Consider the following 18,690-nt stretch of genomic DNA (forward strand, 5'->3'; position numbering starts at 1 on the left):
ATTTAATCAATGCTATGGTGTGGACTACAGTGGGTGTTTTAGTTCAGTAGAAAATCTGAGGACAGTTTGTTAAATGTTAAGTGTTGCTACTGCTGAGAAGATACATCTGGTGGAGAATTAGAAGATGTAATATATACAATAACCCGAAGGGTAAAGTAATGATACAGAGACTGTTTGCAAATCAAGGATGTTTGAATAAATGGTTTGGAGCATTTCTCTCATCAGAAGGTTTCAAAGTAAATGATACAGATCATTTAAAGAGTTGAAAACTGAACAGAATATCACCAGACTTGATATTAAATGCTTTGATGATGCTGTAGTCAAGATAGGTCAATCAGTTTATGCAAGACAGATTCTGAAGCATTTCAGCATTTTCAAGAGTTCAAACATGTTTCAACTTATTGGAACTAGATGTATCACAAGAAAAAATGAAGAATGCATTGAAGTATAACTTACCCTACCAACAAGTGGTTGGAGCACTGATGTTTGTGATGTTCGGAACGAAACTTGATTTGGCTTACAGTGTGAGCTTCCTTTCTTGAACACTAGAGTCTGTATTGATATAAAATGTGAGACTAAAATAAGAGTTCTGATATTTATCAGGTACATGTAATCTATGTATCTTCTATCATCTAGATTTGTGCAGTGGTTCTGTAAAACGAGGTAATACTGATCATTGTTGGTCTTTTTTACTGGTATTTTCCATGCCATTAAAACCATATTTACATAACTTTATATTTAAAATGTTTGACTCTTTCTTGTCCATTTGATGATAATAGAAAAATAAAAACCAAGTGAATATGTCACGAGCATGGGAAAGAAATCGCTTATCGGTGTTATCCCACAGTGTGGGGTAATTCCAATCAGGGGTTTATTTTGCTTGTTTACTGGTGTTATACTTTTCCATAGGCTGCAATGATCAAAATTTTACATTTTTTTTAAAGAGTACAAACACTACTGTAGTTAAAAAAAAATTGGCCTATACATTTAAACATATGAGCAAGAAAACACTCAGATTTAAACACTTGTTTCATTACAGTCAGTCCTAACCACAGCACTAACATCAGTGTCAGAGAAAATAAATGCCCTTCATTTGTTAGATATCAGCTACATCTCTTTGACAATTTGTTCTTTCTTGTGTCCATTGTGTCTGCAACATCTGGGAATACAAAACAGGTTGTGGCTCCAATGTATCATTTTTGCATGAAACAAACTTGGTAAGAGTCCCCACTTGTCATTTTTATTATCTGTTGAAGTAAATGTCAAATGCCTTTCTTTACTGGTAAGTTGACAAGAACAATAGCACCATTCAATAGCTACTGTTCCTTTTCTGTTTTGACTGAAGTTGAAATAGTATCTCTCAGGGAGAAGTGACACGATTCTAACAATTCAGAGCCTGAGTTAGTTGCTTCCAGCATATTTTCATCTTCTTGCAACTCCACACTATCTTCTGTATCACCAGTGATCAAATCCTTAACCACAATGCCCTTCCCGGGAAGTACAGTCAGGAGCTTTGCATTATAGACAGGTGTGCTTGCATTTGGGTCATCCACCCAGGCTTCCTGGAGAATGTTCTTCAAAGGACGCAGTCCAGGAGGATTTATCACTGCTAACATCATTTTAATTTTGTAGAATCAGATGCAACACTTCTTCAGAACAAGAAAGGCACAATACCAGTTTTTTTAAACCCTGATATTATGTTAGTTACAGAATTCAGACCTACTTTCATCAAAGTTTCTTCAACAGTTCAGGAAATACTGACTTCTGCATTGGTCCTCTGTGGGGGTCCTCTGTGGAATTTCTTCCACTCATCTAACATGAAACACCACGATAGCTTTAAGGGGTGAAAGAATGCCATGTCAAGAGGCTGGCAAAGATTGGTCACATTTGGTGGCAGGAGGACAAATCTAATGTCATATTCCTCACAAAGCTTGATGACACTTATCACGAGGTGACTGGATAAGTTATCCCCAATTATAATCTTGGGTTTTTGCACTTTCTTGGCATAGGACAGCAAAATTTTCATGAACCATATTCAAAAATGTTAAGATAAACCACACACTCATATTCCTATTGTAACCAGCCCCATCGGCACATTGCTAAGCCCAAGTATCATACAGTTGCTTAATTTTGTGAACAGTAAAAGGGGTTACCAATGTTCCATCTGCAGCTGCTGCCATGATAATTCTGATACTAGTTTTAGATGTGTCTAAAATCCTCTCAGGATGCTTCACATCTCTTTTGACAAGCACCTTCACCTGTCCCCTCTTGTTAGAAAACTTAATTTCATCATAGTTAATTTTATTAGAGTCACAAATTCCATCTAGTGTTTCCCTAATATTATTCTAATATTCTCTTATGATCTCCTCAAAACAGCTGCTCCAACTCTATCACTTTCTCTGGTTCTCACCATAAGTTTGGAATTTCTTCTCAGAAATGCATGAACCCACTCCAATCCTGGCCAACTGTCTTTAAATCTCTTTTCCATTTTCTCTGCATGGTTAAGGTAACCCTGGTACGATATGGTGTACATCTATGTTTCTCAGTGAAAAACCCTACTAGGTACATATTGATAAATCCTCAACAAGCATTTTCTCCCCTTTCCTCTTAAAAGATGATGGAGCACCCACCTTGTGTTTATAGTTATTCCATACCCTATTGTTAAGGATTGTGTATGGTACAGCAAACTCTTCTGATGCTGACGCTCATTTTCCCCTGATGTATGGCCTTTGCTGCATTTTCTAGGAAATTGGAGTTGCATTTCCATCTTCCACTGGACTCAAGCTTCTTGACATAAGTTTTCACCATGATCATTATTACCCTATAACAAGACAACTTTCCATATCAGACCCTGTAAATTCACAGTAGTATTGCAACAAAATTTATGTAAATATTAATATGATACCCAACTAACTAAACAGTAGTTAACAATAGTAATTTACTCTATGTGTACAGCCTGTGAAGCTCTTCAACTGAAGTTTTCATGGTTAACTTTTTTTTACATGCAACATTCTGTTTCTCACAACATTTACTGGCTGATTGTAGGTAACAACTGAGTGAATTCTTTGCATTCATCCTAGTAAACAATAATGTTACTTTTGTTATTACATAACATGTCGGTTCTATAATTGCCGCAGTTTTTCGGGAGAGCTCATTTTCAAGCTACAGACGAAATAATCACTATTGTCCTGCTATATCGGTATTGGCCCCTTCAATGGTATACCAGATTTCTACATAGATAAGGGCTTTTAAAGATGCAAAAAGACTGGTCAGTCAACATCTGGTGTCCTTATTATACAAGCAGTTGGGGCTATCTCCTGGTTCAGCCAAAGACAGGCAATGACTTCCATATCTACAACTGAAGCAGAGTTTGTAACTAGAACAAAAGCTGTCAAGGAAATAATTTATTTATGTAGATTTTTTAGAGGAATGAGGAATCTGGCATAAGCCCCAGTCTTCACCATTGATAATATAGCAACAGTGAGACGCACACAGAATCCTGAATGCCATCATCACACAAAATGTAACAATGTAAAGCCTTTTTTCCCCTTTGAAAAAAAGTGGTAAATAGACAGTTATGCATGCACCATATTTTAGATGAATATCGGTTAGTAGATATATTGATGAAGCCCCTGGCACAACTGCGATTTTCAGTTTTATGTTACGTGATGGGTCCTTCATGTCGAGATGCTGGTTCTCTCTCTCTTTCTCTCTCTCTCCCTCCCTAATTAAATAAGGGAATGTGTTACGGTTATAAATGTATTTGAATTTAATTAAGTATCAAGCAAGGTTGGTAGCAGTGATGGCTAAGAGAAGCATCTTCATGTGTTGTGTTCAACTGTTTTTAGAATAATGAATGATTGAGCATAAAAGTTAACTGTCAAACAGTTAATCTTCAGACTACAAGTTAATTTAAAAATTATTAAATTTAACAATATCTTGTTCATAAGTTCTGCACACTAATGCTTTAAGTGTTTCTGCATGATTTCAAGAATCATAAAGATAATCTAGTTTTCACAATATTGGTTGTAGGAACAAATTCAAAGATGCAATGAATTAGTCTGGTCAACACAAAGAATTTGCTGCAATTGATACTAATGTAAATCAATAGGAACATGTAAATTGTTGTTGTTGTTGTTGTTGTGGTCTTCAGTCCTGAGACTGGTTTGATGCAGCTCTCCATGCTACTCTATCCTGTGCAAGCTTCTTCATCTCCCAGTACCTACTGCAGCCTACATCCTTCTGAATCAGCTTAGTGTATTCATCTCTTGGTCTCCCTCTATGATTTTTACCTTCCACGCTGCCCTTCAATACTAAATTGGTGATCCGTTGATGTCTCAGAACATTTCCTACCAACTGATCCCTTCTTCTAGTCAAGTTGTGCCACAAGCTCCTCTTCTTCCCAATTCTATTCAATACCTCCTCATTAGTTATGTGATCTACCCATCTAATCTTCAGCATTCATCTGTAGCAAGGTAAAATACAGGGAGCGAAAGGCTATTTACAATTTGTACAGAAAGCAGATGGCAGTTATTAGAGTTGAGGGGTATGGAAGGGAAGCAGTGGTTGGGAAGGGAGTGAGGCAGGGTTGTAGCCTATCCCTGATGTTAAACTTCCTGGCAGATTAAAACTGTGTGCCCGACCGAGACTCGAACTCGGGACCTTTGCCTTTCGCGGGCAAGTGCTCTACCATCTGAGCTACCGAAGCACGACTCACGCCCGGTACTCACAGCTTTACTTCTGCCAGTATCTCGTCTCCTACCTTCCAAACTTTACAGAAGCTCTTCTGCGAACCTGGTTCGCAGAAGAGCTTCTGTAAAGTTTGGAAGGTAGGAGACGAGATACTGGCAGAAGTAAAGCTGTGAGTACCGGGCGTGAGTCGTGCTTCGGTAGCTCAGATGGTAGAGCACTTGCCCGCGAAAGGCAAAGGTCCCGAGTTCGAGTCTCGGTCGGGCACACAGTTTTAATCTGCCAGGAAGTTTCATATCAGCGCACACTCCGCTGCAGAGTGAAAATCTCATTCTGGTATCCCTGATGTTATTCAATCTGTATATTGAGCAAGCAATAAAGGAAACAAAAGAAGAGTTCGGAGTAGGTATTAAAATCCATGGAGAAGAAATAAAAACTTTGAGGTTCGCCGATGACATTGTAATTCTGTCAGAGACAGCAAAGGACTTGGAAGAGCAGTTGAACGGAATGGACAGTGTCTTGAAAGGAGGGTATAAGATGAACATCAACAAAAGCAAAATGAGGATAATGGAATGTAGTCGAATTAAGTCGGGTGATACTGAGGGAATTAGATTAGGAAATGAGACACTTAAAGTAGCAAAGGAGTTTTGCTTTTTGGGGAGCAATATAACCGATGATGGTCAAAGTAGAGAGGATATAATGGCAAGGAAAGCGTTTCTGAAGAAGAAAAATTTGTTAACATCGAGTACAGATTTAAATATCAGGAAGTCGTTTCTGAAAGTATTTGTATGGAGTGTGGCCATGTATGGAAGTGAAACATGGACTACAAATAGTTTAGACAAGAAGAGAATAGAAGCTTTTGAAATTATTATAGCCAATATTCTGCATTTCACACATGGCAGCAGGAGGTCCCAACATGGTGGCCTGGAACTAACCCCACCTCTCTCCAACTGGTTGGACTTTTTGAGACCCTGTCTGAGTTAATCTGTTATAACTTGGCACTTCTTCACAAACTCCCATATCGTTCAGTTCACTACACGCCCATGTCCACAGCTTAATGGGCACTAACCTGTCTAAATTCATGTTAACCAGCAACTGACAATTTGACAAAAGGGGTTTAAGCTTACACCTCACAGCTGACTTTGTCCCAGAGACACAATCACAATCATGACGAGTCCACCTCCAAGCCTGCCCACCTCCATCTTAATGAACACACTGCCATAACCTCGGCAACAGAGTGCTGACAGTAAGCAACAATGGGAGCCAATGGAGGTGGAACTGCCATCACCCCAAGCCATTTCTGGCTCCCACCACAAATCCCCTCTCCAACTGAAGACATGCAGTGGAGTTCAGAGATTAAAATAGTGAAGTCCCCATGGAGGTGGAACTTCTGCTACCATCCAAACCACTATTGGCACCCATTTTCCTGTAGACAGGCCCAAACACATCCCAGAGGCATACAACTGGCCAGTGCCTCACCTACTGTGCCAGTAACCCTGCCTGAACTGGTTGCTCATATTGTAGACATGCCAATGGATCCTGTGGGTCAGATTCCAGCACCTCTCTTCCCCTTCCTTGGCAGGGCTGTGTAGCTACCAGACTGACACATAATTCTGTTGTGGGCACAGCAGATATGTAAGGCGAGTGCAATATCCCTGATGGTTTATAGAGTATGGATGTTGATGTTGTATATAAATAAATAAATAAATAATTTTGTCCCATAATTTGTGCAACATTCTTTATGTATAAGGTATTGGGAACTTAAGATATTTAAAGAACATTTTTGTACCACAGCATTAAATGTAATTTCAAGACATTATTTTATGGATAAATTTTCTAGCTAATTTAATGGAAGGGATGATTCAAGTAAGAAATGAAGATGAACACCTACACTCCAATACTCTACACATATAAGAGATGATGCAGTAACAGGTTCATATGAGGAAATGAAGAGAGTAACTAGGAACAGAGGGGAGTGGAGAAGAAGAACTGCTGCCAACTATTTTTCAGATTGAGAATTATTAAGAGGTTTTATGAATGCATGGCAATGATTCCCAAACTAAAAGGAATGGAGTCAAAATAAAAAGGTCTTAAATGTAGATAACATTATGATATCTGAGTAAGATTAATTATTTATTACTGGTACACTAATTAGTTATTAATTTGGAATCTTGAATAAGTATTTGTTAAGCATCAAGTTTATTCGTGTTGTCGAACCTATTTGGAACTTCAGTATGGAACAAGGGGGTGGTCTTATCTCCAGCAGTATTATTTCCTCTTTGTTTCATAAATATATATAGAAGAATTAAGATTTTAGATATAAACACTTCCTTTTTATTTACAAATATATAAGTATATACATAAACATAAATGCTTTTCCATGTTTAATTTATAGTCTGACAGTTACGTCTCTAGTATTTAAAAAAAAATTGCTACTTTTATACATTGGTATTATTTGTGTATTTGTCTGCTTATTACTAATTAATGCCTGTTCTCTAAGATCATCCAAAGTTTGAAACACATTAAGATATGTTTTTAAGCAAATTTCATATGCATGTAAGATATAGCACCAAAAGGAGAATCACACTTTTCTTTCAGTCATTCAAATTTTACCTTCTGCAGAACATATACATTCCAGTTACATATGTAGTGCTGTATGGTGTACAAAGAAGGAACTAATTCTAAATCTGAATAATGTCTTATTTGGAAACAGTTATTTAATATATCAAATTTCTGTATCTTATTTCAGAAAATATAAAGGAATTTGCTTCATACTTATAACATTTTACAAAATAGCATTATTTTCTCTTGTTAAATGACAGTCTTTACCTTTGACATGAAATTTATGGAGTGTGACAAGTAGCACAGATACATAAAATTTCATAAATATTTCCACAGTTGCAACACATTATGGTTAATTTTCTTGCAGAAGTCAGTATGGATAGTATTAGACAAACAGTACTGGTATTACACAAAGAGACTTCCTGAAGTCATAATTTTGTGTAAAATGTGAGTAAAGTATTTGCTGTAACTATTCTTAGTAATGTCTTCTGTTTTACATCATAAACAGTTAAAATGTTGTCAGACATTAAGTACCTTTTTTAGAAGAAAAGATATGAGTATATCATGTACGTTAATGAGACAGATGTACCTTGTTAAACTCAGAAGGAAAGAGCAAGAGAGAGAGAGAGAGAGAGAGAGAGAGAGAGAGAGAGAGAGACAGAGAGAGGTGGAGGGAGATGCAGTTGGGATTAGGTCAGTGGGAATGATGGGACAAATCCTTTTATACACTGCTGGCCACCGTAAATGCAACACCCTGAAGGGAGCATCCGAATCAAGTGAAATTTACACCATGGGTTTGCAGTGATAAGATATGCAACTGATTAGAATTTCAGCGCAGACGCACATCATGCGCGCCTGTTGCGCCACCTCATAGCGCCATTTAAGGCTTGGCGATTTCAACGAGTGTACGTTCGGCACGTGTGTTGACCTTGTGGTTGTTTCACAAGACGATCAGTTATGCCTCGTAGACAACAGCGAACATCTTTTGATCAAGTATCCGAGTTCGACAGAGGAAGGATAGTGGCTTACCGAGATTGTGGATTATCATACAGAGAAATCGCTAGTCGTGTCAGACGAAACCAAACAACTGTAATGCGGATATGTGACCGTTGGATGCAGGAGGGTACGACGGACCGACGTGGTCGATCGCATTCACCTCGGTGCACCACTGCACGTGCTGATAGGCAAATTGTGCGCATGGCAGTGACAGATCGCTCAGTGACATCCCGAACCATAGCACAGCACATTGCGTCTGTAACGCATCATCCAGTGTCTGCGCGTACCATTCGACGCCGTTTACAGCAGAGTGGTCTGTCCGCAAGACGTCCATTGCTTCATCTACCATTGACGCAGAACCACAGATGTCTCCGTTGCCAATGGTTTGATGACAGACGGATGTGGATGGCAAAATGGAATGACGTTATCTTTACTGACGAGGCACGCTTCTGTTTGCAGCACCACGATGGTGGGATTCGAGTGTGGAGACACCGTGGAGAGAGGATGCTGGACAGCTGCATTATGCACCGCCACACTGGTCTTGCACCGGGTATTATGGTATGGGGCGGTATTGGATATTACTCTCGCACGCCTCTAGTACGCATTGCCGGTACTTTAAACAGCCGGCGCTACATATCCGAGGTGCTGGAGCCAGTTGTCCTTCCTTACCTTCAGGGCTCGGCCACAGCCATATTTCAACTGGATAATGCGCGACCACACGTGGCACGCATTGTCCAAAGGTTCTTCGTCAATAAACAGATTGAATTGCTTCCCTGGCCGGCTCGCTCTCCGAATCTTTCGCCGATAGAAAACATGTGGTCCATGGTTGCTCAACGAGTGACCCAGATTACATGCCCAGCTGCCACACTAGATGATCTTTGGCAACGTGTGGAAGCTGCTTGGGCTGCTGTACCCCAGGAACACATCCAACGTCTCTTTGACTCAATGCCGAGACGTGTGGCAGCGGTGATCTCCAACAATGGCGGCTACTCTGGCTACTGATTCTGGCAGGAACCACATGTCACAGACGTCTGTAAACATAATCATTTGATACTTGGTCAACATGTTATCTACAAAATAAATTTTGTTGTGCTACCTCTTGTCTTTCTTGGTGTTGCATTTACGGTGGCCAGCAGTGTATTTAGAGCACAGATTACACTAATTTTATCAACACTGTTCATATTATTTTTAGATGCTATCACATATTTACTGTTCACATTTTCTTATTGGTTTTTACTGAAATATTGTCATAGTATCAACTAAAAAACAAGAGCTTCAGTTCAATTGAAATATGTAAATGAACTTTTATACATTCCACTTAAGATACTGATTAACCTTTGCAAAAAATATTAAACAGAAACATTGACACAAGTGTTATGCTAGTATTAGTGACAGGAGTGATTATACGAGAAGCAGTATGTAAAAAATAAAATAAAATATTAAAAAAATATCAACAACCTGTAGCTATTATTATCTATTAACAAGAAGTACATATTTTTCATATACAAAGTTGGTTAACACTGAAGAATGATATAACTGCAATGAGACCATTTGTTATAAAAACATCAATGATTATAACAAAAGGAAGTGAAAGTCAGAGAGAACAAAGAATCTGGAGATCTAATATATTATAATGTATCCTTTCACCCAAATTTGTGGAGGACAGCTTTTCTTTCCCTTTATAATGCTGCTGCCATTGGCACTGATACTAGTCTCATTCCACAAGACATCAACATGACACCACTGCAGGAATATGTGATCATCATACTATTTCCTCCAATCCTATATCTCTTTAATACCTTTCTAAATTATTATTTTATATATAAAATATGTAACCTTGTAGTTTCTATTATCATCACATCATTTGTATGTACTTTTTTAAATAGTGTATAATATATTTCTAGCCCTGTTTTTAATTACATGTGGCCTTGTTTCTTTCTTTGTATGATACATTAGATTTGCTGCCTTTCCAAATCTTTTTACTTATCAAAAATAGACGTATCATTTATATGCGCCAAATAAATATGTGATTAGTACATGATGGAAGCCAGCAGGCCAGCAAGGGATTACCTCACCCAAATATGCTATGTAACATTTTAGACAAATGTTTCAGACTGTCATCAGACATCAATAAATTTGACTAAAGCATGTGTTGCCATATACCATAATCACCTTTCCTTACATTGCCAGTACCTTGTCCTATGATTTATAAGAGAATACATAAAAATCATGCACACACAAGATAGAAAGGAAATCTGAAAATACTTATTTCTCAAATATGATCTGGAAAAAACCTGTTCCTAAAGCTATGGGTTAGCTGTGCTTACATTTACAAGATCTAAATGAAACAACAATGTGGTACAAGTTGTAAATTCATAGGAGATGAAAACAGAGGGATTTCTCCACTTCTGGTAACATAGCACAGGTATAGAGATAGCAGTGCCACTGGAGCAGTGACTTGTATCAGACTGCAGCCATTAGTACAATAGTCATACATGAGGACTGCAGTCACGAAAAATGACATTTGGCTCTGACTGATGTGAGCGTCCACAATTATGTCTTCCACTCTTGAAAACATGAACTGGTGTATGCACGACATTTGAGCAGCTTCCAGTCCCAGTGAGGAAACCCTGTAAATATACATTTCACATTATCTGAGTCAGAAAACTGAACTCATTGTTAACTGGTTAAACAAGGTAAGATTTATGTTCCGTTTTATAAACATACTGTGTAAGTGTGATTGTTATAAATATGGTAATGCAAATAAGACTTAGTTTTGCTTGATAAGTATGGAAAGTGATCTACACACTACACATCAACAAAAGGACTTAAACCAGTATATGACTGAAATTTACCATTACAAGAAATTCATCCATATGTTACCTGGGCTTTTATATAACAGGATTCTGTGAGATACAGTTCCTTTAAGTTTTTGCAAATGGAAAAATAATAAGCAGTTTAAAGAAATTTTGTATGCTAGAATCAGGAGACTAAATGTCATTTATTTAGACTGAGCCAAAGGAAGATATGTGCACTGAAACATATTGAGATTGTCTTCTTTCTTTACCTTTGAAATGAGATACTGTCTCACAAAAATATAATTTGTCTTCTATTATTTGAATAGTCAAGTCCACTTAAAATCTGTCTTCCTTTGACGTCAAAAGGCTTCAAATTTTGCAAACCATTCATAATTAATTTATCTCTAGCATTCACAAAAATTCTTTGTTGACTGAAAGCTTTATGATATGAAGAAGTCATGTTCTGAGTTTTTATAAATATGTTATATTTCTTGTCAAGATTCTGATCTATACTACAACTTTAGTAATCAAATGTGTGTGTCACTGTGAACAGTATGAATGTTTTTATGGAAGCCTAGTAGATTAGGTTAAGAGTATGTTTAACTAATTATAATCACACAACTGTTTTAATTCCATTTCACTCAATGTTCATGATACATGGGTCAAATGAGTAATCTGTTATAAATGTGCAAGAATTTTTGTTTGATTTGAGTGGTGAATAAGAAATTATATCACATTTTTTATACCTATTTTTAGACATTTATATATTTTGTTTGAAAGTCATGATTTTATGTTGAGTACTACATGACTCTTTGTCAGATGATATTATTGATATTTTTCTTGAGTTGTTTGTTTTATTAGTTACTTAAGTTCTGATGATTTTTTTATTATAATGCATTTGGGGAAAAAATGTATCAATTGAAATCCTTTATCATCAATGATCATTTTAAATGACTGTGATTATGTCAACTGAACACAGAATTATTAAAAATTCAAGGAGAAGATAAAAAGTAAGGGCTGTTCAGGAATTCACTGATGTTGATGTCAATAGGTATGGAGCACAAGTTTGCAGTGGACAAGGATGGGGTAGGAAACAAGCTGTGCCAAAGCTAACCAGAAATGAATCAAACACACACACACACACACACACACACACAAATGAAGAAGAAGAATCAGTGTAACTGAATGGAGATTTAACTACAGTCTTCGAGACTAAGCCTAATGTCTCATTTACCAATTAATGTACTGCCTTACTCAGAAATAAAATATGACAGTGAAGCACTTGTGACAAAGTACAAAATTTTAATGAAAACCAAACACCTTATCTATTATGGACACTGAATTGGAGGCTGTGCTCAAGACAGCAGATTTTTTTTATTAATATTGTGATAAAACATTTTATACTGCTTTTTAAAAACACTTATTATTCCATTTTTGGTGTTATAAACTGACTGGTCAAAGTACTAAAACAAAGGATCCACTTCTTGAAGAAACACCACAGGAAAATGAAGTAGAAACAATACATACCTTTCACTTTTACAACAGAATACTGGATGTCTTTTCTAAGAGTTGCTATGTGCATTTCCTCTGGTGTTCTGTCATATATATATATATATATATATATATATATATATAGAGAGAGAGAGAGAGAGAGAGAGAGAGAGAGAGAGAGAGAGAGTCAGCCCAAAGAAATATTCTCCTCAGCATTTTGACACCCACTGGAAATGGAAAATATAAATTTGTTTCTTGTTACAATCAAAATGTTTTTAAAATGAATTTTATGTGCTCATTTGATAGACTGACTGTGATGGTACAAAACCAGGAATTATGGACGCCTCATGAGAACTGTCACCTGTGATGTCATATTTGAATATAATTGATGGTAGCTTGATGGAGTTTCTTTAATATTTATGTATTGATGAAGAATGATATAATTTTAAAATGTCATTAGCTTTGTAGGTGAATGCTACTTCTTGTTGCGCTGTACGTATTTTAGAGTCTACTGGATCCAGAGAATGACTGATGGCACACAACCAATGGGGTGGCTAATAGGTTCACCAAGCACAGGCAATGCACCATGGCTTTGGGCTGCTGTTGATTTGTCTCCAGAAAGCCCTCAAGTAACATTGCTTTGCAACACTGTATTCCATGAATGAAAACTTCAAAAATATAATGTAGTTAATGAAGTGATATTATCAGTATGTTCTCAATAGTTTATGAGTACATTTGAGCTGACAGAACTGTTGACAAACTAATGTTCGCCTATGCTGCAGAGTGTTATTTCTCATACATTTAGATTGCATAAGTGGAGTTTATTCCAAGCAGCAAAAGAATTATTTAAGTGCCTGATTGGCTAATGTAAGAAGCATGACTTTGGGTTGAAATCAAATAAAGAGGTCAAAATCCAGTTGCAGAGTTAATATGGATGACTAAATTAAAGCCAAAGCCAATATCCACTAAAAGCCAGAATACATGAACCTGTGATGCCCCAAATAAGGCTAGTGTAAAGTATGATTTAATGATATGCGTTATCAGTGACAGTGAATATGAAGTGCTCCAGCAGCAATTGAGTACTACTCTTGCTTGGTGACAGGAGACAGATAGCACAGTCCAGCACTTGAAATGGGACAAGTTGGGCTAAGATGTGGCTAACAAATGTTTACCTTTATAAAGAGTACCAGAGGTAAAAGGAGATAGCTGCACTTTCTTTTTACTTATAGTGTGCAGTAAATCACATATATACTGTATTGTTAATGATATGTACAACAAAACACTAGCCTGACTTCCTCCACCTCCTGCCTGCCTGTACCACATACTGAGCAGCAATACTTGGCACTGCTGGAGTGTTCGTTATTTGTAAACCCTTTTCTCTCCATATCAATCTAAATATTATAGTAGAATAATTTAGAAATGTTCAATCAATTATTTACATAAAATTCCTCTTTCAACAACATTTTGTTTGTAACAAGAAACAGGCAGATGATTTTTGTTGACATTGGCTAAAAGATGATGAGCAGTATTTCTCTGGACTGCTGGACTGACTCCATGTACACAATGGGAGGGAGGAGGGTGGCACCAGACAGACAGACAGACAGACACACACACACACACACACACACACACACACACACACACACACACACACACACACAGAGAGAGAGAGAGAGAGAGAGAGAGGGGGGGGGGGGAGGAAAGGGGATGTGTGGGAGGGAGAGGGGGCAGGAAGGGAGAGAGTGAGGGAAAATCGACCTCAAGATTCTTAAAAAGAGACATCCTGTATACAAACACTCATTAATTTCTAGTAAAATTAGAGTTGGATTATTGAGTATCTCTTCTGCAACTGCAGTGTTCATTCATCTCCTTTAATCAGGAAGATAAATTATTAAATATAACAACCATGCAAGAATCAGTTTAGTTTCATAAGAGAAAAACAGCATTGTGCTTCATTGTGTTCCACGATTTTTGCTCTTTTTAGTAGTACGAGGTGTTCAAAATGTCTCGCCACAGTGCCGTATGATTGTTAGCCGCGCGTCCCATATGATTAGATGAATTGAATTGTATATTCAACAACATGGGGGACACTTTCATCATTTAATGTGAAAATTTGTAAGTAAAAATGAGTATTCAATAAATTGATAACTGGTACTTCACTGAGTTTCATTTCGGTATATTCACTGTGGCATATGGCAAGCGCGGCAAACGATCATATGGCACTGCGGAGAGACTTTTTGAACACCCCGTATAAGCTTACACTATAGTCTATATCCTTGGCATGCTAGAGCAGAAGGTGTCATCAAACAAGCAAGTTGGGAAATCCATGGATTTATTCACATATTTAAATTGACTTCTGATGTTTCCTTTGTGTGTCAGATAACTTCTAGATTATAAAATTTTATATAAAATTTAAACATTGTATAATATCAACTATATTAAATTTGTGTATGTATCATGATATATTGTGTACTTTTGAATGTCCTGTGCTGCAAAACATGTATTTCATACTTTCACGTCAAATATCAGTACAATAAATCAGGTTTTGTGCATGTTATAACTAGCTTCAGAAACAAGCTATTAAACTTATTACTTATTTATCCTTTTTATGACATAACTGAATTTATAAATATAAAATCAACTGATATTAATATTTAAGGTTTTGCATTGTAAGGTCTTAACAGTCATAATTATTTATTATTTTATCATTTAGCCTAACATTGTAGGTTGTATTTGGAATATGTGAAGCTCATTTAGTTTCAAGATACTACTGAAGGAAAAAGTAATATGCCTAATTCCGATGATGGACTTTTTGGTTGAAAGCTTACTTGTTTGACAGTCTTTTTGTTGTGCCTATCTGCGACTCAGCATCTCTGCTATATGACGACTAGAATATACCCTATTCATAATAATGTCATGTTATGTTTAGTTTTCCAACGGTAATGTATATTACCTGTCTGCATTTATCATATAACTCAGCTATTTTTGGAGTTTTTTAGTTGTCATGATTTTGAAAACATAAAGTTCCAAGCAGCTTTTGGGAATCAGTTAATCTTACCCAAACTTTTTCTCATCATTACAGAAATCTCTTTGAGAAGAGTTAACTGTGTCAGTCCATAAAATTGAGTTATTATTCTTTTAGAATAACACACCCAGCCAAATTAAAATAAAATCAGCAAGCTTAGTTTAAAATTACTTGCTTACTGTTTTGAAAAATATAGCACAAATTACAATGAACTCCTACTTTGAATGTCACTCTCATACATGGTATGAGTTAATTGCTGGTCATAAGCACCTAGAAATCATCCTGTTTGCTGTTACATGATTAGCAGCTGTTGTTAATGGGTGTTTTGGGAGGGCAACTGTGATACATCTACCAGAGGCACCAAACGTACCTCAAGTATTTTTATCTCTTGTGGACCTTGTGTCCAGCGGCGCTTTGGAATGGCTGTGAACTGATAATGTTGTACATAAAATAAGTTACTTTGATAGTTTAATGAGCTTAAGCTAAACATATTATAGTGTATGCATGTGGATTAGTAATTGTTCTCTGTGAGTAACTAAAAATATGGCAATCTATTGAAAGAACAGTGACATATTGTGTTTTGTTACTAACTCGTGCACAATGGCCGCGATCAGTTTGGAAAATCTGAATACTATTGACAAAATAAACGAGGAAGCATGGAATAATCTGTGTTCCTGTAACAAAACAACAAGAAAAGGTGTGAGTTGTGCAAAGTGTAAGAGGAAATTCCATTACTCGTGTGTAAATGCAACAAATAGAGTGAAAAGCTGGAAATGTAGTGATTGTTTTCGTACTGAATGTGGCGATAGGGATGAAATCAGAACAGACCTGTTAAAAATCTGTCTGTGCGAAAAGTTACAGAATGAACTCACAACAGTAAGAAAGGAACTTAAGTATTCGAAAACAATTATACGTGTACTAACAAACAAACTACAGCCAAGAAAGAAATGTGTAAAAACTACAGATTTGAGGCATTCAACATAAAACATGATTCACAACACAGCATGCATATCACAAGATAGAACTCAGTTCAAAAAGGAAAGCAATCTAAGGGTGCAGCAATGAAAATGCAAACCTTTGCTCCTGAGAGTGAGTCAGTGAGTATGAGACCCAAAATATTCATTGCCTCTGGTAGTCATGGTAGAGACTGTGCAAGAAACATTTTAAACTTAGCTTCAAATAAATATGATGTTGAAGGGAAGATGTTACCATGTCCCCCCACTAGTGTAATATTAAAAAAAAAAATGCAATGACCTGCATAAGCTGACAAATGAAGATTTTGCAGTTATTTGGGCAGGGGCTAATGACATAGCAAAGAATAAAGCCAACTTGGCAATTCATTCACTAGATATAGCCTTTTCAGAATTGTTGTTGTTGTTGTGGTCTTCAGTCCTGAGACTGGTTCGATGCAGCTCTCCATGCTACTCTATCCTGTGCAAGCTTCTTCATCTCCCAGTACCCACTGCAACCTACATCCTTCTGAATCTGCTTAGTGTATTGATCTCTTGGTCTCCCTCTACGATTTTTACCCTCCACGCTGCCCTCCAGTGCTAAATTTGTGATCCCTTGATGCCTCAAAACATGTCCTACCAACCGATCCCTTCTTCTAGTCAAGTTGTGCCACAAACTTCTCTTCTCCCCAATCCTATTCAATACCTCCTCATTAGTTATGTGATCTACCCACCTTATCTTCAGCATTCTTCTGTAGCTCCACATTTCAAAAGCTTCTATTCTCTTCTTGTTCCCACTATATCTAACTTTAACCTATCCATTTCCCTTTTTAAATTTTCTAACCTACCTGCCCGATTAAGGGATCTGACATTCCACGCTCCGATCCGTAGAATGCCAGTTTTCTTTCTCCTAATAACGACGTCCTCTTGAGTAGTCCCCGCCCGGAGATCCGAATGGGGGACTATTTTATCTCCGGAATATTTTACCCAAGAGGACGCCATCATCATTTAATCATACAGTAAAGCTGCATGTCCTCGGGAAAAATTACGGCTGTAGTTTCCCCTTGCTTTCAGCCGTTCGAGTACCAGCACAGCAAGGCCGTTTTGGTTAATAAATGTGATTGTAGCTGGTGTACCACACAGGCATGACCTGCCTGAATGGTCTTGTGTGAACCAAGAAATTCAATCCGCAAACAGAAAACTAAAAAAGATAGTGAAAGGTTTCCATAACACTTGTTTTGTTAATACACCTAGAACAAGGAGCTACATACAGCACATGGACAGCACCTAAATAGAACTGGTAAAGAACTAATTGCAACAAGGGTTTAGGAATCAGTGGAAACAAACAGGGAAGTGTACAAAACAGCAATAGAACTTAAATGGAAGGATACTGCAGTCTCAGATAAAGAATCAGTGAGAATTTTTACTGACACAACTCCAGCACAAATAAGCAGAATCCTTAAAAGTGAGTTCTGTATGTGTGGAGATGACAATTACTCAAGAAATAAATATACCCAAGAGATCAGTGCAAAAGCTAGAAAAAGCAGCAAATGATGTGTCAGGAAAGAAGACATCATATAAGAAGAGAGAACTTCTTGCAAAAAGAACAGTAGCAAGCCAGGCTCAAGGAATGAGAATACCAACTGGTGGAATACGATATTCAACCCAAAGAAAGAAACCACAACCAAGGGACCAGGATTTTGGTGAGATCAGCAGTGGTTTCACAGTAGAAAGCAGTTAACAAAGTGAGTCATCAAGTGGATGAACAGTAATGTGACTATCATAACACAGATGATCACAGTGCATCAAGATTAAAGACATTAACTGAACCTACACCTTCAAGTATAAATACAGACAGAGGCAAGTTACTTACTTTTCTACAAGTTAACATCCGTTGTATTAGAAATAAGATTGTAGAATTAGAACATTTATGTAACACTGAGCATGTAGATTTTATGTGTGTATCTGAGCACTGGTTAACCCAAGAACAAGTAAATATGTTTGTTCCCCAAGGGTATGTTGTGGGAGACATGACATGCAGAAAACAGAGAAAGAATGGTGGCGCTGGAATTTTTGTCAAAGAAGGAATAAAGTTTTCCAGAACTGATGTATCTATGTACTCCTCAGAACTAGATGGGGAATTTAGTTGCGTAAAACTAATGAATGAAAATATAGTGGT

General features: G+C 37.1%; 2 protein-coding genes across 2 annotated transcripts in view; both read right to left on the minus strand.

Moving 5' to 3' along the window:
- LOC124594010 overlaps positions 1-2,767 on the minus strand; it is a 125,087-nt gene extending 122,320 nt beyond the window's left edge. The window contains exon 1 of the mRNA XM_047132362.1: positions 2,631-2,767. Within this exon, the coding sequence (XP_046988318.1) occupies positions 2,631-2,767 (137 nt within the window). The remainder of the gene's footprint in view (positions 1-2,630) is intronic.
- Positions 2,768-9,756: 6,989 nt separating this feature from the next.
- Positions 9,757-18,690, minus strand: part of LOC124594011 (guanylate cyclase 32E-like) — a 491,656-nt gene continuing 482,722 nt past the window's right edge. The window contains exon 22 of the mRNA XM_047132363.1: positions 9,757-10,877. Within this exon, the coding sequence (XP_046988319.1) occupies positions 10,737-10,877 (141 nt within the window). The 3' untranslated portion in view covers positions 9,757-10,736. The remainder of the gene's footprint in view (positions 10,878-18,690) is intronic.

Source organism: Schistocerca americana, chromosome 2 (assembly GCF_021461395.2).
Source record: "Schistocerca americana isolate TAMUIC-IGC-003095 chromosome 2, iqSchAmer2.1, whole genome shotgun sequence".
NCBI classification, from domain to species: Eukaryota; Metazoa; Arthropoda; class Insecta; order Orthoptera; family Acrididae; genus Schistocerca; species Schistocerca americana.